Source organism: Pipistrellus kuhlii, unplaced genomic scaffold, assembly GCF_014108245.1.
Source record: "Pipistrellus kuhlii isolate mPipKuh1 unplaced genomic scaffold, mPipKuh1.p scaffold_m20_p_7, whole genome shotgun sequence".
NCBI classification, from domain to species: Eukaryota; Metazoa; Chordata; class Mammalia; order Chiroptera; family Vespertilionidae; genus Pipistrellus; species Pipistrellus kuhlii.
The window spans coordinates 14032737-14057273 of NW_023425573.1; the positions used below are offsets into that span (position 1 = coordinate 14032737).

Sequence of the window (24537 nt, forward strand, 5' to 3'; positions counted from 1 at the left end):
AGGAGCTGACCTGGGATTGCACACCAGCCCGTGCTCTCTTACACAGACAGCATCCACTTCGCATTGCGCCGAGGAGCGGAGGAGCTCAAACAGGGATGCAAATTTTCTGTAATCGCCTGCTGGGGCCTGCACTGCACCTGCCAGCAGCAGGGAGAGGCGCGGCGCCTCTGGCAGCGGCCAGCAGAGGGCAGTGTGGGAGCGGAGATGGCGGGCCTGGGGACCAGGCCATGGTTGCCTTCCTCATTAAATGTAGGTCAGACTAGAAATGAAAGTTGCTTGCATACCAAGCACTGATGTAATTGCAGTTGACGTTGATAAATAAACACGAAATTGAAAAGACAGACAGTTCCATCCCGAGGAGGCTGGGAGCCTGAGCCAGGAGCCGAGGTGGGGCAGAGCCTGCGCAGGCCCACGTGGGGTCCCCTCAGCATGCCTGCCAAGGTGGCATTGAGACCCACCCCGGGGGCACATCCACCTCCTCCAGCCGCCCATCGGCTGGGGCCAACATCCCCTGACGGTGCAGGTGGACGGGGAGGTTCAGCATCCCGCTCCTCACTCCGCGGGACCAGCTGTCAGTATGGCTGCCGCCCCCCTCTCCCCCAGCCCATTCTTCAGTGCCCTCCAGGACCGGGATGCGAGAACCCTGGCCTGTGGGTCCTTCCAGAACCAGCTTCCTCACGAGCTGGGTGCCAAGGAACCAGGCCCCCTGTGTATGCACCTGAGCCTGGAAACCCCCCTCCTGTCAGGCCTTTCACAGCTCCTCCGTGATTCCCCGTGTCCTCTCCCCGGGCACCCTTCACAGCGAGAGCGAACCAGGGCACTTAAAAACCCCACATGGCCGAAACCGGTGTGGCTCAGTGGATAGAGCGTCGGCCTGTGGATTGTAAGGTCCCGGGTTCAATTCAGGTCAAGGGCATGTACCTCCATTGTGGGCACATCCCCAGTAGGGGGTGTGCAAGAGGCAGCTGATCCATGATTATCATCAATGTTTCTAACTTTCTCTCCCTTCCTCTCTGTAAAAAATGAACACGCTATACTGTATTTTCTGCTTTTACTAATAATTTTCCTGCTAGCAAGATTTCCTTTTTTTAAAAAAAATGTATTTTTGTTGATTTCAGAGAGGAAGGGAGAGGAGAGGAGAAGAGAGGAGAGGAAAGAGAGGAGAAGAGAGGAGAAGAGAGAGAGAGAGAGAGAGAGAGAGAGAGAGAGAGGGAGAGAGAGAGAAACAATGATGAGAGAGAATCATGGATCAGCTGCCTCCTACACACCCCACCCTGGGGATGGAGCCCACAACCGGGACATGTGCCCTTGACTGGGAATCAACCGTGACCTTCTGGTTTATATTAGGTCTAGTAATAATTAATGTCGTTTTCTAATACCTTTTTTTAAAATCGAATTTATATAAACAATACAACAAAATTTAATCAACAATATAGTTGCCATTGTTTTCTACTACTTGTGCCCAACGCTCAGGAAGCATTTTAATCCCTCTGTTGTAAAATTCTTGCGATTTTGATGCAAAAAATTCGGTCAATGCATTTTTGAGGCATTCTTCATTATTAAATTTTTTTCCAAGAAGAAAGTTTTGCAAAGAACGAAACAAATGGTAATCGGAAGGGGCAATATCAGGAGAATATGCAGGTTGAGGGAGAGCTTCCCATTCCAACTGGCGCAGTTTTTCAGCAGTGATTCTTGCAGTATGCGGTCGTGCGTTATCGTGGTGAAGAATTATGCCTTCCGATTAATCAGCGCGGGTTCTTTTTCTCTTAAAGCTTGGGCTAACCTTTCCAATTGGGCACTATACACTGCACTTGTAATGGTTTGGTTAGATGGTAAAAGTTCATAATGAAGAATTCCTTTAAAATTTCACCAAACACACAACATCACTTTTTTCGCATGCAAGTCAGGTTTTGGCGTGGGCTGCGGAGCCTCATTTTTGTCCAACCATTGAGGCCGCCTTTTCAAATTAACATACAGCACCCATTCTTCATCTCCAATAACAATTTGCTCTAAAAACGGCAAACGGTTTTGACGAGAGAGGAGCGAACTGCAAATTGTGACTCTTTGATTACGGTTGTTGTTGGTCAACTCATGAGGAACCCATTTTCCAAACTTTTGGGCTTTGCCAAGTGCACGCAATTGATTGGAAATTATTTTTTGTGAACAATCTAAAGTTGTTGCAAGCTCTTGTTGGGTAATTTGAGGATTTTGCACCAAAAGAGCTTGAAGAGCTTCTTGATCAAAATTGGACACACGGCCTCGACCACTCTTGTCATCTAACAAAAAATTTCCCTCGCGAAATTTCTCAAACCAACGCTGGCATTTTCTGGCACTAACTGCATCTTGACCAAGAGCACTACAGATGTTTTTTGCAGCCTCACTTGCTTTTCTTCCTAATTGGAACTCGTAAAGCATGCAGTGCCGAATATGCTCTTCATTCGCCATCTTCTTAGCCCTAGCTTTGCAACAAAAACTAAACCAAACACAAACTTTTTCAAGCAAAACTTGTTAATTGCACTTCACACGTTCTGTAGATACCACGTGTTTGAAGGTTATGTCAATACAAGTCAACGCCAAGCAAGATTTTAAACGAATGTTTAAAAACGACATTAATTATTACTAGACCCGATAGGTCAATGCTCAACCACTGGGCCGTGCCACTGGGCTGAGAAGATTTCCTTTATCCAAGTATTCATTTGTTCGAGTGAATAGTATTGCATTGGACTCACACATGCCTTTGAGCCTTTCATTTTCTTATGAGTCTGCAAGTGTTAAGAGAAGCACGTGGGATTCGGGGCAGTGGGCGGGGCCGGGCGGGAGGGGATGTGGGGAGAGGACGAGGGCTGGCACCAGTGCAGAAGGATGAACGCCCTTTCTCCTCCACAGCGACCAGATGCTGAGCTACAGCCTCGGCAGAAGGCTGCCCGCCGACCACGTGAGCGGGTACCTCCAGTTCAAAGTGGAGGTTACGTCCTCGCTGCACGAAGGTGAGAAGCCGGGATAAGTCCGTCCGCGTGGGGAAAGGCGTCGCGTCTGCGTTGTCCGTGTGCGGGTGCATAGATAGACTCCGATGGGCGTCCGGTTCTGCAAATAAGAACAGCGGCCCAGCCGTGACCCGGAGGTGGAGGGTCCCGCGGCGACGCCACGCCTGCTTACCAGAACCGTCTCTCTGGCGCGGGCACCTGTCCACAGCAGTGAAGGCATACACTGCCTGTGTCCGTGAGGCCGGCCGCAGGCCCGCTCCCAGCAGGCGTGAGTCCCAGCGCCTTGGCGGCGGCGGGAGGAGGGCTCAGCGGGAGGACTGCGTCCTGTGATGACGGGGCGGTTGACCAGGGAACAGGACGGGAGACGTTCATTGGTGACGCACGCCGCTTTCTCCCGCAGATGCTTCCCCGGAGGCCGTGGGCTCGATGCTGGGGGCCGGCTCCGTGAACGGAGACCTGGGCAGCCCTTCTGACGAGGAGGAGGTGCCCGGGGCCCACCCCGACGGCCCGGCCTGCCCCAACGGGCCGGCGTCCGAGGACAGCGCCGAGGGCACGCCCAAGCACTCCCTCAGGACCAGCTCCGCCCTGGACGGGGACGCCGAGGACCTGACCTCCATGTCCTCCCGGAGCTCGCCGCCCCGCGGGCGCCAGGCTTCCCTCCACGACTACCTGGACGCCGGGGGCCACGACGGCCCTGCCCGGCCGGGCCCCGCGCCCGGCGCCGCCGCCGAGCGGCCCGCGGGGGCCTCCCCGAAGCTGAGGAGCAGCTTCCCCACGGACACCAGGCTCAGCGCCATGCTCCACATCGACTCGGACGAGGAGGACCACGAGCTGCCGCCCGGCCTGGGCTCCCCGTCGTCCCCGGAGGACGAGGGGGGCCTGATCATGTTCGGGGGGCCGCCGAGGACCGACGACGCCGGCAGCCTGTCCTCGCAGACGAAGCTGGAGGACAGCCCGCCAGAGGCCGAGGAGGGCCCCACGCAGGAGGCCGCCTCCCCGGAGGGGAAGCCGGAGGGGCCCCCGGAGCTGGCCGAGGGCCCCTCCCCGGCAGGCCCTGCCCCGGGGGAGAGCGGAGAAGATGGGCCGGCGTCTCAGGCCGGCGCCGACCCGGACCCGGACGACGGCACGGAGCCCTGCGGCTCCCAAGAGGCGGACCCCACCCCGCGGGGGGCAGACGCGGGCCCCCCCGACACGCCGGGAGGAAGCCAGCGGGCCGCCAGCGAGGCCGAGTCCCTGGACCAGGGCTCCGAGCCCTCCCAGGTGTCCTCGGAGACGGAGCCCAGCGACCCCGCCCGGACCGAGAGCGTGAGCGAGGCCAGCACCCGGCCCGAGGGCGAGAGCGACGCGGAGGGCGCCGACAGCTCCTGCCACGAGAGCGCCGCCACGCAGCTGTCCTCCGTGGACACGCGCTGCTCCTCCTTCCCCGACACCCCCACCTTCTCCTCCCAGGAGGAGGAGGAGGACAGGGCCTGCGCGGGGGAGCCCCCCGGCGGCGGCGGCCCCGCCCCCCGGGGGCCGCAGGAGGCCTCGTGCGCGCCCGGCTCCCTGCCCGCCGTGCACATGCCCAGCGCCGAGGAGGAGGGGCCCGGGGGGGAGCCCGCCCCCTTCCCCGACCAGGACCGGGACGGGGACCGGGACCGGGACCAGGACCAGGACGAGGGCGCGGAGGTCTGGCAGCGGAGGGGCAGCCTCGAGGGAGCGGCCGCCCCCGTGGAGAGCCAGCCCCAGGAAGAGGGCGATGCCAGCGGTGCCCCGGGGGCTGGTGAAGGGGCCGCCGCCCAGGAGGAGGGCGCCACTGGAGGTAGGAGGTGGGGGGCAGCATGGCGCTGGGCTCAAGCCGCCTGCCAAAGAGGTGGCCTTGTCCCTCAGTGCCCATTAGGCTGCAGGGCCTGCATGCGTCACTGCAGGGCTCAGTGGTTAGCGCTGTTAGCATTCTTCAACAGACCCTCCGATGCTGAGAGAAGAGGCCAGTCTGAGAAGTCTTGAGGATTAGAGAGTGAGTCTTGAGGCTCCGGGTCAGGAATATGTTGTGGGGACCTGGTCTCCCCAGGAGGATGGCCCGTGGGGGGCGGGGGGCGCTGGGAGCCTGGAGGGCCTCGATGCCCGAGGGCAGGTGCGTAGGCGTGAACTGCACGCGTGCGCGCGCGCGCGGGTACACACACACACACACACACACACACACACACACACACACACGAGGCCCTGGTCTGGGCAGCATAAGAGCAGAACTGAGCGTACGCGACGCATCTCGGGTGGGACCTGAGTTTGCAGACACAGAACCACGTGGGCCAGCTGCTTCAAGGTCAGTGTGGCCCGCAGGGGTTTTCGGAGACACCTGGAGGTTCACCTGCTCGGGTGCAGCTTGCCAAGGAGAAAGGGGCGAGGGCTTTGCGTCGGGTGAATGCGTTTGCCGTGTCTCTGACTGTCTTGGGTGCAGATGGACATAGAAACCGTATTGTGTGTCCAGGAAGGTGGACTATTCCTTTCAAATGTTCCGTTACAGATGCACCAGCAAGCTGAAGGGCAATTTCCTCAACAGCACAGACTCAGAAATGGGAAGGGTTTTCTGACTCTGACATTTATTTTTTTTTAAAATACATTTTAATCGATTTTAGAGAGACAGGAAGGGAGAAGGAGAGAGAGACAGAAACATCGATGAGAGAGAGGCATCCATGGGCTGCCTCCTGCACGCCCCCTACTGGGGCTCGAGCCCACCCCTAGGGCCTGTGCCCTGACAGGGAATCCAGCTGTGACCTCTCCGTTCATGCGCCGATGCTCAACCCCTGAGCCACACTTACTTTCCTAGCTAAAGGGTGCCCCTTCCTTTCTTCCTCCCTCTCCTGTTGTGGTTGCTTTGTTCCCTTCCTTACGCTGTGGCCACATGTGTGGGAGGTGACACTAAAGCATGAGCGCATGACCAGGACAGCGGTGAGGGGGGAGGGAAGAGGAGGGGAGGGGAGGGGAGAGATGGGTGTAGGTGGATGTCTCTCGAGATCCCAGTCACCTCCTGTTTTCTTCTCTTTCTGGGTCTTCCTGTGGGAAGTGAGACTCCAGAGAGAGAGGAGACTAGCCCCCTCATTGGTTAGCGTTTCGGTACAATATCGCATTCATGTGCTGCTGGTCTGTACGCCAGTCTGTCTGACTGTTTAAGATCGTGGACATGGACGGGGGCGGCACCTGGATAACGTGTACCTCTGATCCTAGGTGCCCAGGCCAACGGCCACCAGCCCCTGCGCTCGCTGCCGTCCGTGCGCCAGGATGTCAGCCGGTACCAGCGGGTGGACGAGGCGCTCCCACCGAGTAAGGACCTGCCGGGGAGAAGGTCACCGGGAAAACAGGGTGCGGGGTGGGGGCAGAACACATGGGGCCTGGGAATGGATGCCCAGTCCCCAGCCAATGCAGCGTGGAAGGTGACCCCGTGTGGAAGGTGATCCTGTGGAAGGTGACCCCGTGTGGAAGGTGACCCTGTGAAAGGTGACCCCGTGTGGAAGGTGACCCCGTGTGGAAGGTGACCCCGTGTGGAAGGTGACCCTGTGGAAGGTGACCCCGTGTGGAAGGTGACCCTGTGGAAGGTGACCCTGTGAAAGGTGACCCCGTGTGGAAGGTGACCCTGTGAAAGGTGACCCCGTGTGGAAGGTGACCCTGTGGAAGGTGACCCTGTGAAAGGTGACCCCGTGTGGAAGGTGACCCTGTGGAAGGTGACCCTGTGAAAGGTGACCCCGTGTGGAAGGTGACCCCGTGTGAAAGGTGACCCCGTGTGGAAGGTGACCCCGTGTGGAAGGTGACCCTGTGGAAGGTGACCCCGTGTGGAAGGTGACCCTGTGGAAGGTGACCCCGTGTGGAAGGTGACCCCGTGTGGAAGGTGACCCCGTGTGAAAGGTGACCCCGTGTGGAAGGTGACCCTGTGGAAGGTGACCCTGTGAAAGGTGACCCCGTGTGGAAGGTGACCCCGTGTGGAAGGTGACCCCGTGTGGAAGGTGACCCTGTGGAAGGTGACCCTGTGGAAGGTGACCCTGTGGAAGGTGACCCTGTGGAAGGTGACCCCGTGTGGAAGGTGACCCCGTGTGGAAGGTGACCCCGTGTGAAGGTGACCCCGTGTGGAAGGTGACCCGTGTGAAAGGTGACCCCGTGTGGAAGGTGACCCGTGTGGAAGGTGACCCGTGTGGAAGGTGACCCGTGTGGAAGGTGACCCTGTGGAAGGTGACCCCGTGTGGAAGGTGACCCCGTGTGGAAGGTCACCCGTGTGGAAGGTGACCCGTGTGGAAGGTGACCCCGTGGAAGGTGACCCCGTGTGGAAGGTGACCCCGTGTGGAAGGTGACCCCGTGTGGAAGGTGACCCGTGTGGAAGGTGACCCGTGTGGAAGGTGACCCCATGTGGAAGGTGACCCTGTGGAAGGTGACCCTGTGGAAGGTGACCCTGTGGAAGGTGACCCCGTGTGGAAGGTGACCCCGTGTGGAAGGTGACCTTGTGGAAGGTGACCCTGTTGAAGGTGACCCCGTGTGGAAGGTGACCCTGTGTGGAAGGTGACCCCGTGTGGAAGGTGACCCTGTGGAAGGTGACCCTGTGGAAGGTGACCCCGTGTGGAAGGTGACCCTGTGGAAGGTGACCCTGTGAAAGGTGACCCCGTGTGGAAGGTGACCCTGTGGAAGGTGACCCTGTGGAAGGTGACCCCGTGTGGAAGGTGACCCTGTGGAAGGTGACCCTGTGGAAGGTGACCCCGTGTGGAAGGTGACCCTGTTGAAGGTGACCCCGTGTGGAAGGTGACTCACTGTCCCCCTGCCTCCGAAAGGGCAGGGACCTGCTCTCTTGCTCCAGAGCCATAGATCTGATCCACTGCTGTTTGTACTTCATACCGATATTTCTTAGGAAAAATTCTTAGTTTGTCCAAGGAAAAAGTTCCATTTTTGAAGACAAGTTTTTTTTGTTTTTGTTTTTTTTGCTTGTTTGTTTTGTTTTTGTGGTTTTTTTTTTGTCAGAAAACGGAACTGTGTTTTCTTTTCTGCTTTAGCTGCCAGGAAATTTAGCCATATTGTAGTTATGACCTTAGCGGGGGAGCTTGGCAGCGTCTCTCCTCTGTTTCCTGTACGTTGCTGTCCGCTCTCTTTTTATCCCCAGTTGACCTAGCCTGTGTTTTGTTTTTGTGTTGTTTTGTTTTGTTTTGATTTTCCTCAACTGGAAGCTATTGATTGCACACATTCCCGGGGAGGGATGGCCGTTTGTTTCCATGTACGTTTGGTTTGGTTGGATACAGAGCGTCTGCCTGGATCATATAGCTCCATCGAGGAGGGGCTGAGAAGGGAATACTTGGTTCTCAGGAATCTTTGGGATGGGGACGTGTGCAAGGAGAGAGCGAAACCTCGGAGCAGATCCGAGGGTTTGGAGAGTGGGTCCTAGAATCAGGACCCCGTGGTTGCTCTTGGTCGGCGGGTGGCTGGTTGAGCCCAGGACCTTTTGGGAATGTCCTACTGAGGGGGGTGTGGCCCGCAGCCTGGCTCCTGCGCATGTCTGCTGTCTCGGGGCGTGAGTGGCTTCAAGGGTTTGCCTTCTCTGTGCTTTTCCTCAGCCCAGTTTTTCTTTCCTTTGCCATATGCCGGCATCCCAATGTGTTGAGATCAGCGAAAAAAAGACCTTTTGCTGCCCGCCCTCCCCCCTCCCCTTCCAGGCAGTCCTCCGTGATTGCCTGGTGCCACCGGCCGGGGTCTCGCATGCAGCCTTGCCAGCCCTGGGACTTGGCTGGAATACTTGCCCGTTCGACATGTTCGGCCTGGCCCCCAGGGCGCGGCCTGTGGTGTCTGTCCATTAGCTGTGTAATCACAGGAGCGTTTTGAAACAATCAAGCTGCTTAGGGGAAAGGGGCTTATTAATGTGGAGAAATAATTAGGATGGAAAGGGAAATGTGCGAGGACTTGCCTGGTTAAAGAACAGACCTCAGCTGCTTTCCCACGTCAGTGACTCTTCCCAACTGCGCCTGATTCTGAAGGTTTTTGCCTTTTGAAACCATGAGCTCATGCTCCGGGCATTTTAATAGGGGAGAGCCTTTGATCGGGTCCCGGAGCCGGGAGGTTTGGCGCTGAGGACCGCTCTGCTAGCTGTTTGCACCGCACGTGCACTTATGTGCTTGTGTGCGAAGACGCACACACGTCATCAGCGAGACCGCTTACGCGTACCAGTAGACAGTCCTTTAAAACATCGTGCTGCTGGGAGGTGGGGGGCAGCCATGTGTTCTGGCTCTGAACACGTGCTCGTCTGTGGAACCGTGCAGACGGGGCGCGGGGGCAGCGGTGCTGTGTGCGGACGGGGCTGCGTTCTTATCTTCTGAAGACCATTTCCTAAAATTGTATGTAAATATGCACAAGGGCCTTTCCAGCAGTGAGGGTGTTTTTTTAATTTTTCTTAATTTTCAAAAATTGATTTCATAGGGAAAGGGAGAAGGGGAGAGAGAGAGAGAGAAATATCCATGATGAGAGAGAATCATTGATCGGCTGCCTCTTGCCTGCCCCCTGCTGAGAATGGAGCCTGTGACCAGAGCGTGTGCCCTTGACGAGAATAGAACCTGGGACCCTTCAGTCCACTTGCTGACACTCTACCCACTGAGCCACACTGGCTAGGGCCAGCTATGAGATTTTTTATGTAAGTTGGGGGCGGGAAAAAAAAAAACAGGGAAAAAAACCTTGCTTTGGGGAAAGTAAACAGCAGTACCAATTTTGACGGGAATGCCTAAAGCCTTAGGATACTAATTATATCTTAAAAATACTGGTGCTCATCCCTAAGGATGAGTGTCGTGGGCAGTTCTGTGCGTTCAGAGCATCTTTAAAGGCTGGCATTCTGCATGCAATGCGGTCTTCACCAGGCCTTCTTAGAGAAAAGCGCGATCATTGTATGACAGCCAGCTGACCATTCCATGGGGTCACAGAGGAGACACGTAAATGTAACTAAATGTGATTAAATGCTGCATAGATTTATGTTTCAAAAGAAGTGATCTGGCCCTGACCAGTATGGCTCAGTGGATAGAGCATCAGCCTGCAGACTGAAGGGTCCCAGGTTTGATTCCAGTCAAGGGCATGTACCTTAGTTGTGGGTACATCCCTAAGTAGGGGGTGTGCAGGAGGCAGCTGATGGATGTTTTCTCTCTCATCGATGTTTCTAACTCTCTGTCTCTTTCCCTTCCTCTCTGTAAAAAAATAAATAAAATGTGTGGGTTAAAAAAAAAAAAAAAAAGAGGTTGGCATTCTGCACCGAGGACCTGGTTACTAAGTGGGCGCAGCAGAGTCAGTCAGGGTGGGCGGAGGGGGGTGGCGGGTTATGCAGGGAGGCCTCTGTCCGTGGCCCCACACAATAGCGTGTCGGAGGGGAAACGGGTGCTGAGTGGATCACGTGGACAGCTCGGCTCCTCCTAACCCTCCAGACTGGGAGGCGCGCATCGACAGCCACGGCAGGATCTTCTATGTGGACCACGTGAACAGGACCACGACGTGGCAGCGGCCCACGGCGCCCCCCGCCCCGCAGGTGCTGCAGAGGTCCAACTCCATCCAGCAGATGGAGCAGCTGAACCGCAGGTGAGGGCGGCGCTGTGGGTGGGCTCAGGGTTAGTTACCGGGTGCGAAGGCAGAGACACGGGTCTCGCTTTCCTCTCCGCGTGTCCTGTCAATAAGGTGTAGGTGCTACATCTTAGGATGCATAGGTTTCATTGAACTTGTCTTGGTTAAAAAAAATAATACCCACACACCACCACCACCACCTACACTACACGCACGCGCACGCCCATGTGCGCGCACACAGCTGGTTTGGAAACTGGAAAGGAAATAAGTAATTTTTCTTTGATGACCCTGTTCGTCAACCCAAGGCATTGCCTTTTACTAATACCTAGAACCTCCGTTCCTGATGCATCCTTATTATCAATGGGAGCTTTTTGATCTGTCCCTTTTCAGGTACTAATTGCTACAGAAAAAAAAGTTGTTTCTTCTTGAACAATAGAGGGATTTCGTTCTTTGGTTAAAGACCACAATTTTTTTAAATTTTATTTTATTTATTTATTTATTTATTTTAAATATATTTTATTGATTTTGTATAGAGAAAAAGGGAGAGAGAGAGAGTTAGAAACATCGATGAGAGAGAGAGTCATCGATCAGCTGCCTCTTGCACACCCCCTACTGGGGATATGCCCGCAACCAAGTTACATGCCCTTGACCGGAATTGAACCCGGGACCATTCAGTCCCCAAGCCGACGCTCTATCACATTGAGTCAAACCGGTCTCGGCCACAATTTTTTTTTTTAAATTAAAAAAAAATTGTTTAGGAAAATATCCACAAGCGATGGACAGAGGAAATCCAATGCAACGTGACTTACTGAATTGAGAGAGTGCCCTGCGGGCCAGGGAATGGAGGTTTGGGAGGAAGGGGCCGAGGCAGGGCTGACAGCGGAGACTTAGGGCTCGGGAAGCGGTGCGGTCCCAGGGCTCAGGGCTGCTGAGAGGTGACTGAGCTCCCGCATGTAGGTACCAGAGCATCCGCAGAACCATGACGAACGAGAGGCCCGAGGAAAACGCCAGCGCCCTCGATGGGGCCGGGGAGGAGGCCGACTTCCACCAAGCCAGCGCAGGTACGCGCGGGCGGGTGGTGGGCACCGCGGTGGCACCAGAGCAGCACACAGGTGCAGGGAGGATTGCCCACACATGAGGCTTTTCTCGTGGAGAACATTGGATCTTCGATGAGATCCGTTAATCTGGCTCCAAAAGTATCGATAGAATCCACCAGGCACCTCTTCCTCCTTACTCCTTGACTTTGTATTAGGACTGTGAAAAGAATCACGGGCCCACGTAGAAAATAAGTTCCGTTAATCTCTGGACCTGTGGGCTAGCGGGCAAAGACCGAGTCTGGTCACTGAAAGCATCATCGGATGCATTCAGATGGGAACGGACCAGAAAGGCCCTCCGCTTCACTTCAGTCGAATGAGGAGCCACCAGGTTTTCTGGGTGAATTTACATCAGGGACAGACGCGTTGGGGGATGAGACAACACAGGAGGTATGGAAGCTGTCCCAGGTGGCCGTGTGTAGGCGTGTTTGTGCCACGTGGACAGCTCTCCCTGAAAGCCGTTCTGGTCTTACCCCCCCCCCCCCCCCCCCCTGTAGACTTCCGCCGTGAGAACGTCCTGCCGCACTCTACCTCCAGATCCAGGCTCACGTTGCTGTTACAGTCTCCCCCTGTGAAGTTCCTCATCAGCCCCGAGTTCTTCACCGTGCTACACTCGAACCCCGTGAGTATCGCATGGGAGGGAAAGTGCTGGGGAAAGGACATCTTCCCCATGTGCGCACGCGTGTGTGCGCGCGCGCGCGTGTGTGTGTGTGTGTGTGTGTGTGTGTGTGTGTGTGAGTGTGTGTTTGTGTGTATGCGTGCGTGTGTGAGTGTGTGTGTGAGTGTGTGTTTGTGTGTGTGCGTGCGTGTGTGTATCCCGGATGTATGCGTGGCAAGAAGGGTAGTAGCTGGATGTTTTTTGCTGATTGTCTCAAGATAGGAATTTATGGGGATACGTCAGCCCATTTTTGGTGAAGGGCATTTACTTGTTGGCATTTCTTCTTTTTCTTAGATTAATGGAAAATATCACAAAACAAACTTTTATTTGGTTTCCTTATTTTAAGATTTATTATCTAGCCTTTTTTTCCTGAGTTGTTTATGATCTACAACTGTTCCAATAAACTCCCTGTTTGTATTATTGAAAATGTTCGGCATAGAAAAGGAGTATATTAATTTAAAAGCTTTCCTAGTTCTCTTTTCTTTTTATGTTTTGAAGTTATCGGTTTGTTTTAAGCTAGACATAAAAACAGATTTCGTATAGCAGTATTTTACTTAATTATCTTTATTGAGAAGAACATAATTAAGTAGATATATGGTTGTTATAACTCGAAAGGAAAACTGGAAAACAAAATATTGGTGTTTTTTTTTTCTTTTTTTTCTTTTTTTTTTTCTTTCTGTTTTGCGTGATGGTTGCTTTAAGATATGTTCTACTGCCCTCTGTTGGTTGTGATCATATTTCTTCCAAATTGTCCAGATCAGAGGTCAGCAAACTCATTAGTAAACAGAGCCAAATATCAACAGTACAAAGATTGAAATTTCTTTTGAGAGCCAAATTTTTAAACTTAAACTATATAGGTAGATACATTGTTATTAACTTAATTAGGTACTCCTAAGCTGGCCTTTGCTAAAAACTCAAGGGGCCAAAGAGCCACAGTTTGCCAACCACTGGTGCAGATAAACCATTTCTCCTGATAAATCTAGATTTACTAGTAATTATTACTGTCATGTTTTTTACAGATGGTATGCCTGTATGTGTCTAATAATTCTGACATAAATATATTCATTATATGCAACTGGATAATATTGTATTTCCAACATACATGCCAAATCATTATTACTCTGGCTTTTAATAAGCTCTAGAAATACATTAATCCCACCATATAAAATTTCTAGTGCTTAATGAAGGAAAACATTGTTCTGAAATATATAAATATATTTTTGCAAGTCAGGTATTCCTACTATTACAAAAAGGATGGATTGAGGTAAGTTAACTTTGGTCAATAAGTTAAATTTTCCTTCCATTTTAAGTCTTTAGCTAGATGAGAGCAATGTAAAATCCCTCTTATTAAAAATACAGACAAAACCTCTAAGATAAAAATAAAGACAGTCTGTGTAAGGTAGGGCTGTTTCCATAACCTAGCAAACAATGGTACTTGATTTTGTTTATAATGAGCCTCTTTCCTATTAATATATACAGATGTTTACATCTGCTCCCACATGGGCCTGCTGGTTGAACTTCTGGTTAAGGGGACAATTTGCATATTAGCCTTTTATTATATAGGATATACACTGAGTGGCCAGATTATTATGTATTCAGAGATCACAATAATCTGGCCACTCAAGTGTGAGTGTGTGTGTGTGTGTGTGTGTGTGTGTGTCTGCTGGCCGGTCAATTTGCATATACACAAATAGTATATATGTAGAATAACATGTAAAATAGAATAAACTTGCAAGTGAATAACCCTACGTGTAGTTTCTTTATAAAAGGGTAGCGTCTGGAGGGGTGTTTCTGTTTGGCTGTGTGTTCTGCGAGGGCCCCGATAGTCAGTGCATGCTGCAGAGACGGGAAAACCATCGGTGCTCGAGGTTACCCACCAGTCCCTAATGAGAGAAGTCTTCCTTGTACTTAATTTGCTTTGGCCGATGCTTATTGCAAAGGCCAGTTGAGCCTGGCACTCTATTTCGTGTCTCATTGAGTGGAGGGGAGGAAGATAAAAGACCTCAGTTAATTGGAAAAGCAGGCAAAGACTCCCGTGCACAGAGCTGTCCAGCCCCAGGGGCTCGCTTCCGGCCAGAGGCTGGGGCAGGCTCCGCGCCTCATTACGGCCGCTGCTCGTCCTAATGAAGTCCTGCTGCTTCCTTGTGGCGAGGGAGGAGCAGGCCCGGCGCTCCGGATAAAGGTCATGATGGGGCCCGTTGAGTTGCTTCAATGTGAGGAGAGAGAAATGAGGAGTATCAAGAGATACACCGATTTACAACAACGGCTAATGGAACGATTTATCGGACGGAGTTATCCCACCTTCATGCGTCCCCCACTGTGACCTGGGAGCTCATCGCCGTTGCCTCCAGACAGGCCGATGTGGTCTGGGGCCTCTGGGCCTGCAGGGGCCCCTGTGGAAACAGATCGCAGCTCAAAGCCAAGGGCAGCAAACAGATGCCTTGCGGAGTGTTCGTTCCACGCCAAGGCAGGGTCAGCCATGGGCTAAGCTATTAATTAGCTAACGTTCGCCTCTCACAGCCTTCGCCTGCTTTTATTAGCCTCCACCTCTGCTTTCATGCTATCGCTGTCTTTTCTCTCATGCCCTCTAATTGCCCACAGCCCTGCACAGGCATGCCGGCTTGGCAGACTCTGTGCTGGGCACCTCAGTTTCTCACAGCCGTCAGAGCCTGCTCTCGGCTAGACAGGTTGAAATGTGACCTCCAAATACTGTATACTCACTCGGGCGTATTAGGGAACTAGAGTACACTAGTATTTGGGAATGGTTCAATGTGTTCTTCCTTCCTTCCCTCTTTCCTTCTTTTCGTCTTGAAAGGAAGAACATATTTTAATGCAAAGTAAAAAGTATGTAATGAGTGAATCAATCAGAATATTACATAATAGCTATTTTATACTAGAAGCTTGGTACATGAAATTTGGGTCCCTAGGCCTCGCTGGTGATCAGGGCCGATCTGTGGGGCAATTGGCAAGGCGATGGGGGTGGGGTCACTGGCACCTGCCTTGGCTGGCCTGGGGCCTGTGGGCTGGGGCACCTCCTGCGTTTGAGCGTCTGCCCCTGGTGGTCATTGCATGTCATTGTGACCGGTCGTTCCACCTGTCGTTCTGCTGGCCGGTCAATTTGCATATTAGGCTTTTATTATATAGGATAATGTAGGTTACACGTCTGTAATGGCAAATAGCACATCTCAGTGACAAGCTAACAAAGCTGTGTTTCCCATTGCAAATTGGCTTGTCAGGGTTCTATGATCTGTGTAGCCACTCAGAGACCCACGGGCCCAGGCTGGGTCCCTTTCCAAACATTGCCGGTCTCCGTGCTGAAGGAAAGAGAGCTCCAGAGGGACTCACGTTGGCAATGAGTGCATTGACCGGGACATGACACGTCTCGAGGGACCCTGTGGACAGTCCTCAGACTCACTTGTCTTTTATCCTCCGTCCCTACCACAGAGACAGCGAATGGCTGTTAGAATGAAATGATGGCCAGGGATTCCGGTTTCTGTGGGGCTTGCCTTCGTCCGCCTTAGATAGAAATAAGTAACATCACACAGGAAGTCAAACCTGTAGGTCTCCAGATCCAGGGAAGCGGGACCGACCTGAGAATAGGGTTTAATTCCAGGACAGCGCGTTCCTGGCCAGGTCCGTTCCATAGCAACTCCTGTTCCCTCCTGGGCACGTGGTACTGTGCAGTGAGTGTTTGTTGACTGACTTCTATGTGGACCACCCCACGGCTTATGGTCCGTTTTCAGGGTATTTCTTAAGTATCCTAGAGATGAAGACGATAGCATTTTTGAGAAAGAACACTTTTTTTTTTAGTGTGGTTGTGTAGTGGAATTTTATTACGCGTGCATTTTCGATAATATAAACTGGGCCGTGTGTGTGAGTGTGTGTGTGTGTGTGTGTGTGTGTGTGTGTGTATCTGTATAGACACATATACAGGAAAAATAGAGGGAAAGAATATAAATATATAGGTAAGAGGTATGAAGTCCAGGCAGCGCTGTCTTCCATTCCATTCCCTGAGCTTATGCCTCTCAGAAGGTGTGAGGTGAACCATCTCCCTCTGCTATGGTCTCAGGTGAACACAGCTGGACTGTGAGAGCACCCCTCTTAGCATGTGGCCAAGCACTTCCCCACAACCTGACTTCTCCGGGTGTGCCCTCTGCGTCATGGGCGCTCAGTGGGGGACTGAGTGCCCGTGATCTGTTCCGATGCTTCAGAAAAGCAGGCTCTTGGGGGCTCTCTGGAAGGTGGTCTTCCGCCTGGTGTGATTTTGACTCATTCGCTACAGAATGAGACTTCACGGCCTTCTTCCTCATCAGACATCTAGACATCATCGGGAAGGACGGCCTTGCCTTCTGTAGTCTTTCTATAGGATTTTGATCAAAATGCATTCTTCCGTGTCTGCCCTTCTGTGTGTGGGTCTAGAGCTACTTTGGAGGCTGGCTGCCAACACACACCTGTGTGCACATGGAGCAGATACACTCATGTGCACATGTGGCTTCTGCCTGTCCCAGGGGTTAACCTTGGTTCTCCATCCTTTCTCCAGAGTGCCTATCGCATGTTTACAAACAACACGTGTTTGAAGCACATGATCACCAAAGTCCGGCGGGACACCCACCACTTTGAACGCTACCAGCACAACCGGGACCTTGTGGGATTTCTCAACATGTTCGCCAACAAGCAGCTGGAGCTGCCCAGGGGCTGGGAAATGAAGCACGACCATCAGGGCAAGGTAACCTGCATGGGGCTCTGCCCGTGGCGTCCAGGGGAGGCCCTTGGGAGGGGTCACAGGCCAGCTCCTGGGTTCGAGCGAAACCGGGACCAGCAGGCTGTCTCTACAAATTCACTGCACACCTCAGAAGTAGGTGTGGGGGTGTTCGCTCCTGAGACAGTCCTGTTAGCCTGGGTCCGCTTCCCCTGTAACCTCTCACCATTTTCTGCAAATCAGGGAAGAGGTGTAACAGCTCCTGTGATGGAGAGTTGAACAACAGTAGCGTTGTTTGGTGTCGGTAGCTAGGAGGTTGCTAAGCAACCACACAAGGTGTGTCTTTGTGACGCTGTCCGGGTTTGGGCCTCAGTCCTGTTGGTTCAGATCCGGATTTTGTTAGCATGTCCAACAGGAACACAGATGGATTCATGGGTGATGAGCAATGCACAGCTGGTCTCGCAAGCCTAGGAGCCACCTGTGTGGTTATTTCCTTTGTAGACGGTGAACCGGAAAGCTGGGATGTAAGTAGGAGCTTGTCACGCGTACAAAACCTGAATGAGTAACTTGGTCATTTCTGTCAGGGTTCCTCAGCTAAAATGCTATGCATTTGATTCTTGTTTAGCGCCGTTCTGAGCCACGAACATTCTAAGACACATTGTTATGTGTCTGAGCTTCTGTCAGCAACTCCATAGACAGCACTGTTATCGTTACTGCCAGCTCCAGGTTCGGGGCCTCAGTGGTTGGCTTGGTGACCTGCCCAGTGTCACAGAGATGGGCAGGGCCTGAGCGGTGCCCGCACCCGGGCAGCTGGTCGAAGGCACCATGCTCTCCATGCAGGGACTGACTTCAGCATCCTTGTCTGTAAAAAGACTTTCCATCCTTTGTGGGTGCGGAGGGATACAGTGACCTGAAGTAACTGTGCTTGGCTCATTCATTCAGTAAACATTTATCGAGCACCTACATAAGGCAGACAAGCCAGCTGCTTCATACAACTGCGTGCTCATGGGAAGAGGGGGGAAATAAACAAAGAAATAAGTGCATAGCGTGACGAGGCACCTGACGAGATTTAGAACAGGGGCGGGGAACATCTATCCCATGGGAAATCATTTGGCCCGGCCCGGCCAAGGCCTTAGGGGTGAGTTAATGAAACGTTGGACCAAATAGAGCAGGCTGATTGGAAGTTGATAATTTTGCATGGCCCTGGAATGATGCTATAAATACCCAATTGCTCTTGGCAGAGAAAGGTTCCCCACCCCTGGCCTCGCTGGTCCCGGTAAGGACTCGGAAAAGCACTGATGGTGCTATGCCTGGTGAACAAGAGCAGCAGCGAGCAGCATTCGTTTCTCTTCTCAGCTCGGCCAGGGAAGAGCTGTGAGCATCAGAGAACCCCTGGCCCGGGAAACCCCAGGGGCGATAATGCTGCCCACGGCCTGCTCTGCGTAGAGACAGACTTGCTCAGTCAGTGGCATCCTCGGCGAAGGGACTCGGAGCTTGTGCACATGGGGGCGGAGGGCCCTCTCTGCCCGTCCTAGCCTGCCTGACGCCTCCGGGGGACAGCGTCTTTGTCACAGCCCCTGGACCTCCAGGACAGTTTCAGTTGCATTTAGGGTGCTGTTGCCGATGAGTAACGATCGAGGGTTAAGGACAAGTTCTGCCTCACAGCGTTTATAAAAGGTTCGGTGGTTAGACAGTGGTAAACATGATCTCGGCATCCTATTCCCCGAGGATGCTGTGGACTCACGGTGTGGGGTTGGGGGTTGGGGGTTAAGGGTGTGGAGGCAGGTTCCACCGAAGGTCGTAGGCATTACAGCGGGCCCTGAATGTGGGCTGGGGCTGGTGGACAGCTGACGGCACAGTCTGCTGGTAGATTGGCCGTTGGCTGTCGTTGGGCATGGCAGACAGACCAGGACCCCTGCCTTGTGGACAAAACGGATTGTCCGCCAGGCCTGAAAGCCCGTTTCTTTAGCCTCATCTCTCCGCATCCTGCATTAGGACTTCCACAGGATTTTTGCCTAACCTGGACGCCTTGGCTAGAGCAGGTGTGTCTCCCTGTGAGTCCCCCGTCCTTCCTGTCCAGGTGACTGGCTCCCAGTGAGCTCAAGGGACTTAAAGGGACCCTTGGGAGAGGCTCATGCTATGTCAGCGGTCAGTCACAGCTCCCATCCCCCAGGCAATGAGTGGGTTTCCTCCCAGCCCTGCAATGTTAATGAATTAGAGGTCCAGGGCATGACATTTGTGCGCAGGTAGGTTCCCTAGACCTTCTTTTGTTCCGTGCTGCCCCCTCGGCGGTCAGTGCCCATCATAGCGATCGATCGAACTCCTGGTCTCCCAGTTGAAATCCCAAGGGGACACTTTGCATATTAGCCTTTGATATAGATAGATTGCTTTGCTTCCAGAACACTGAAAGGGAGTAAACTTTTATCCATTTACTGTAACGTCAAAAGCTCTCCAATGACAGTTATTTTTCTACTGTGCTGCGTGGTTTCTAGACTTGACGTGGAAATAGGGTATCCAAATCCGCGGTTACATGGAAGGGTTCTTGAGAGGAATGCTCTTGCACTTAGCTCATTGGGCTGATGGAATTTGGCTCCCTCTTCTCTTTTCAAGTGCAGCGTTTTTATTGAGTCATTCTGCATGCCTACTGTGTGCCTGCCCCTGTGATATGTGTGCTGTGGGGTGCAGTGTTGACCCCATGATGTTTGAGCACCTGGATTTGATCCTTTCAAGCTCACAGCAGTCTTGTATTATAGATATTATAGCTGCTATGTTTACCCACATTTTAAATGCTTTTTTAAAAAATTTACTTTTAGAGAGAGAGGAAGGGAGAGGGAGTGATAGAAACATGGATGAGAAGCATCCATCAGCTGCCTCCTGTACGCCCCTTCCTGGGAATCAAACCCAGAATCTGGGCATGTGCCCTGATCAGGTAGCAAACCAGCAACCTTTGGGCACATAGGACCATGCTCAGCTGACTGAGCCACAGGGGCCAAGCTCCATCCCCATTTTGTAGACGAGGAGGCACGGCATGGTGGAAGGGATTGACCCAGTTCCACTGAGAGAACCAGGTGGAATGGGATCTGAGCCCAGGCCGCCAGCTCTGAGCCGGTGCTTGGAGTCCACCCTTCGCTAGTGAGGGGTCAGTCCTGGTGCAGGGAGGAAGAGGCGCTGTGGGGGGCGGGCTCTCTGACATGGAGGAAGGCAGCCCAGGGGGAGCTGCTCTCCACTCTCCATGGGTGAGCGATCAGGCCTTTCCTGACCCCCCCCCCCCCCCATTGGTTCATGTGCATTGTTTCATGACGTCTGTCTCCACTCACCTCCTGGCATACTTGTTAGCATGTTCTGTCTCCCCCAACAGATGTCCCCTTCTTCCCATGCTGCAGACCAGTCATTTTATTGCTAGCTTTACCCGGTGGCCAGATACGTTTCTATTGAACGAGTACAACAACGTTTTACATAAATGTTAAAAGCACGCTCTAAAATGAAACACCCGTTGCATGTTGAACTTATTTATTACATATTCTTATAAGCTAATAGCCTTTTAAAGAATTCTCATTATGGGCCAAAGCCTTCGAACAGAAAACACGAGAATTCTCGTGATCTGTCTGCAATGCGTTAAGAATTCTTTTATTTATTTATTTATTATTATTATTATTATTATTTAATTACCCCCTTTCCTACTCCAGTGCCTGTCACATAGAAGGTTCTCAAAACAAGTTTGATGAATGAATGAAAGCCAGGCATCTCCGCATAGGACAAACGGACAAGCTGCCAGGCTCCCTACCTACTCACCCCCCTTCCCAACCTTCGCGTCCCCCCCCCCCCGCCCCCCTCCCCACCCCCCCATGCTCTCCAGAAGTCAGTCACTCCTCGATCGACTCCCATTTGACCTCCCTTAATGCATATGTTGTCCTGGATTTTTCGCATTACATGTTGGAACACGGTAGTAATTATGCTTGTACTGCCCTTTAGCTGTCTTCAATTTTGAAAAGAGACTGTTTTCTAATTACTAAAGGCCACGGGTTTAGATCGGGTGAGATTCCACAGGCTTTGGGCAGGCTCCCTGGGGGAGTTCCAGGGTGAAACATGTCCTCATTTTGAAACAAAACATAGAAGCAAAGAAAGTTGCCCCAGGGGGAAAAAAATGTTCTGCTTGCTTCCTGTGATCAGAGTTCTTAAGTTTTTGTACACTCTCAGGAGTGTGAAAATCAAGGGTAACTTGGGAACCGGAGCTCAGTTAAATTTTTGTAAGAAATATGTGACAGTAGTGTTAAAATGTGACTTGTTTCATACATTTCTGGTCCTTGGCTGGGCTTGATCATTAGTAGGTGCTCGTGGGGATAACACATATATCTCGAAGACGAACGGGGGCTTTCACAAGGAAAACCAAATGCTATTTAACTTCGGAGTGTTCCTTCTTCCATCCTTCCTCTTGTTAACCTGACAAAATTAAATTTGAGAAAATAGTACTACGGTGAGGTCAGGATTTCTCCATCCATCACTATCTCTCTTTGGCTGAGTACCCTTTGTGCAGCCCGTGGGGTTGTGGTGAGCATCAGTGCAGGTAATAGAGGGATTACAAATGGGAGAAAAAACTGATGGTTATCATTACCACAATGGATCCAATCATTCACATAATAATACTTGACCGTGTACAAAAGATAAAAACTATACAATAAAAACCTCTCCCGCTCTATGACTTAGTTTGGGAAGAGCAAGGATGTAGAAAATACAAAATGCCTACACAATAATAATGGACTGTTTTATTTTAAAATAATGGGATATTTTATTGCCGTATTTATTTGTAGCCAGGAGTGCTGCTAACCTGGTTACTCATCTCCCCAAAATCTTGATTTGAATGGCGGGGTAGAAGTAAGGACTTCTAGAATAGGGGTGTCGAACTCAATCAGAGAAGGGGCCAAAATCTAAAATCCAGCCTAAATCGCGGGCCGAATGGTTTACTGAACAGTCATAAACTGTCATTGTGATGGAAACGCAGCAGAGTGCAGTGATGACAGCGCGGTGCGGGCCACATTGCAAGGCCTGGCGGGACGGATTTGGCCCGCGGGCCTTGTGTTTGACACATACAGCTAAAGAGCTTTATCCATTTAGAATTGTCTAAAAGTGATAAAGGTTTGTTGTTAACGGCTGAGCCCTCACTCGAATGGGAAGCGCATCTGGCTGTGTGATTCCTGACGGTCTCCTTCCATCCCGCGATGGCCTGCGGACCGCGCTGACCCGCGGTGGTCCCACAGCACGGCCTTCTCCGAGCGGGGCTCCTTGGTCGCTCTGGTCTTTGCTGTCCATACTGTCCATGGCCAGGGCAGTCTGCTCCAGATGCTGCTCCTGCTGAAGCACTGAAACTACCCGAGTGGCTCCTGCTTCTCCAGCCCGTGTGCTCTGCTCCTGTGCTCATCCCCTGGGTTTGCTCTCCTGCCCCTGCACTGGTGGTACAGCCATGGTCATGAAAGTGGGATTTAAAAAAAAATTTTATATATATATATATAAAATGTATTGATTTCAGAGAGGATGGGAGAGAGAGAGAGACAGTGATGAAAGAGAATCATTGATTAGCTGCTTCCTGCACATCCTGCCCTGGGGATGGAGCCCCCCAACCCTGGCACATGCCCTTGACTGGAATTGAACCCGGGACCCTTCAGTCCACAGGCTGATGCTCTACCTACCCACTGAGCCAAGCCGGCTAGGGCAAAAGTAGAGTTTAAAAAACAAACAAACCACCCTTAGCCGGCTTGGCTTAGTGGGTAGAGCATCAGCCTGTGGACTGAAGGGTCCCGGGTTCAATTCCAGTCAAGGGCATATGCCAGGGTTGGGGGGCTCCATCCCCAACACAGCTCTGCACATTGCACAGAAGCATGCACTTCCTGTGTAAAGCCACTACGTGCCCTCCCCGACTGCTCCGCCCTCGATGCCTCTCACCAGCCTACGGAGGGTGTGCCCCAGGCGCTGGCCAGGGCCTCAGGGTCGGCCCTCTGGCATGGTTCTGGCAGGGGTGCCTGGGGAGTTGCCATAGCAAAGGGAGGACTCGCACTTCACTTTGAAGATGAGTGAGCTGTGAGAACAAGTGATGATGGAAGAACACCCAGCATCAAGGTGTGGAGACAGGAACACCTCCGGGGGGTATGGTTGGTTCCTCTGAAGGAGCATGGACACGTTTCAAGAGACTCTGAATCAGCTTCACACACACACACGCACGCACGCACGCACGCACGCACGCGCACGCACGCACGCACGCACACACACGGCAGCTGATGATATGCTTCCACCCAAGCCTGGCAGCACCAGACCCAAGGAGAGACGATGTTAGGTGAGGAGACACCGGTGTCCTAATCCCAGCAGCTGGGCGGGAGGGTCCCTGTGCTCAGCCATTCTGTCTGATGCAGGTCTTCAGTTGAGTCGATGAGGCCACCCATGCGAGGGAGGGCCGTCTGCTGAGCCAGTGTCCTCATTCAGATGCTAATCTGACCCACACCTGGCAGGCACACCCAGGGTAATGCTTAGCCAAACGTCTGGGCTCCGTGGCCCAGTAACGTGGACACAGAATGAACCCTCCCAACCACAGCAGTGACATAAGCGCAGAGGAAGCTCCAGGCCAAGGCCAGGTGACCGAGAGCAAGGCCGATCGGCAGGGGCCATTAGGCAGCACCGGGACGTCTGTTACCACGTTCACAGAGGGGGCTTATCATTTGCTTTAATTTTTTTAGAAAGAGTGTTATACTGGATTTCCCTGTCAGGTTTTAAATACGGAATCCCTCGTTCTCTCCTTGCCTCTTGGTTCTGTACTCTCAAACAGTGTTAACGGAGGGTTTTCCCCAAATCATGCCACTTGTGCCTAAATTGAATACTAAGAAACGTGAGGTTTACAAAAAATGTATCATACACTTCCATGTTTTCTTTTTTAATAAAAATGTAAAACGGCAACCATTTTATTTTATTTTAATATATTTTTAAAATATATTTTGTTGATTTTTTTACAGAGAGGAAGGGAGAGGGATAGAGAGCTAGAAACATTGATCTGCTGCCTCCTGCACACCCCCTCCTGGGGATGTGCCCACAATCAAGGTACATGACCTTGACTGGGATCGAACCCGGGACCCTTCAGTCTGTAGGCCGACCGGTTAGGGCCAAGCATTTTATTTTAAAATGAAATATCCTTTCCAATCCTTTGTGTTTTTTTTTCTACAAAAGAAACAAACAAACACATGTCCTATAATACCTGCCAGCTACATCGGCTTCTGTTTCTGTTGCCAAGCCTTGTAACTCTGTGGGTGTGTGCCTTTGGATGTCAGACTGCGGTTCTGAATATCAGAACAGTTCAAATGCCCAACTTGGAGAAACATGACACATAGCAGTTATGGTTAGGAGAGAAGACGTTTTTGGGAGAGAACAAACATTTGAACAGTGAAAGGGACCCTTATCAGAGCCTACGTGAGGGTCCTCATTTTCCCGACCCTGGCAGCCTGCAGCGGTGGCCCTGCGGTGACACAGACTCTGGTTCCCCTCCCCCAGGAAGCGAGTGGCCACCATTCAGGGTCCTGGGTCAGG

General features: G+C 52.3%; 1 protein-coding gene across 7 annotated transcripts in view; it reads left to right on the plus strand.

The window, feature by feature from the left end:
- The window catches only part of HECW2 (HECT, C2 and WW domain containing E3 ubiquitin protein ligase 2), a 222401-nt gene that overhangs the window by 122503 nt on the left and 75361 nt on the right, over window positions 1-24537 (plus strand). For 6 of the 7 annotated variants that reach the window (XR_004984927.2, XR_006740563.1, XM_036421424.2 and 3 more), the window contains 7 exons: window positions 2887-2987; window positions 3385-4785; window positions 6189-6284; window positions 10391-10541; window positions 11481-11584; window positions 12115-12239; window positions 16816-17001. Coding sequence is in view for 5 of the 7 variants with exons in the window: in XM_036421424.2 (XP_036277317.2) it covers window positions 2887-2987; window positions 3385-4785; window positions 6189-6284; window positions 10391-10541; window positions 11481-11584; window positions 12115-12239; window positions 16816-17001 (2164 nt within the window). In the remaining 2 variants the exon portion in view is untranslated. The remainder of the gene's footprint in view (window positions 1-2886; window positions 2988-3384; window positions 4786-6188; window positions 6285-10390; window positions 10542-11480; window positions 11585-12114; window positions 12240-16815; window positions 17002-24537) is intronic. The other variant, XM_036421425.2, reaches the window with a different exon arrangement.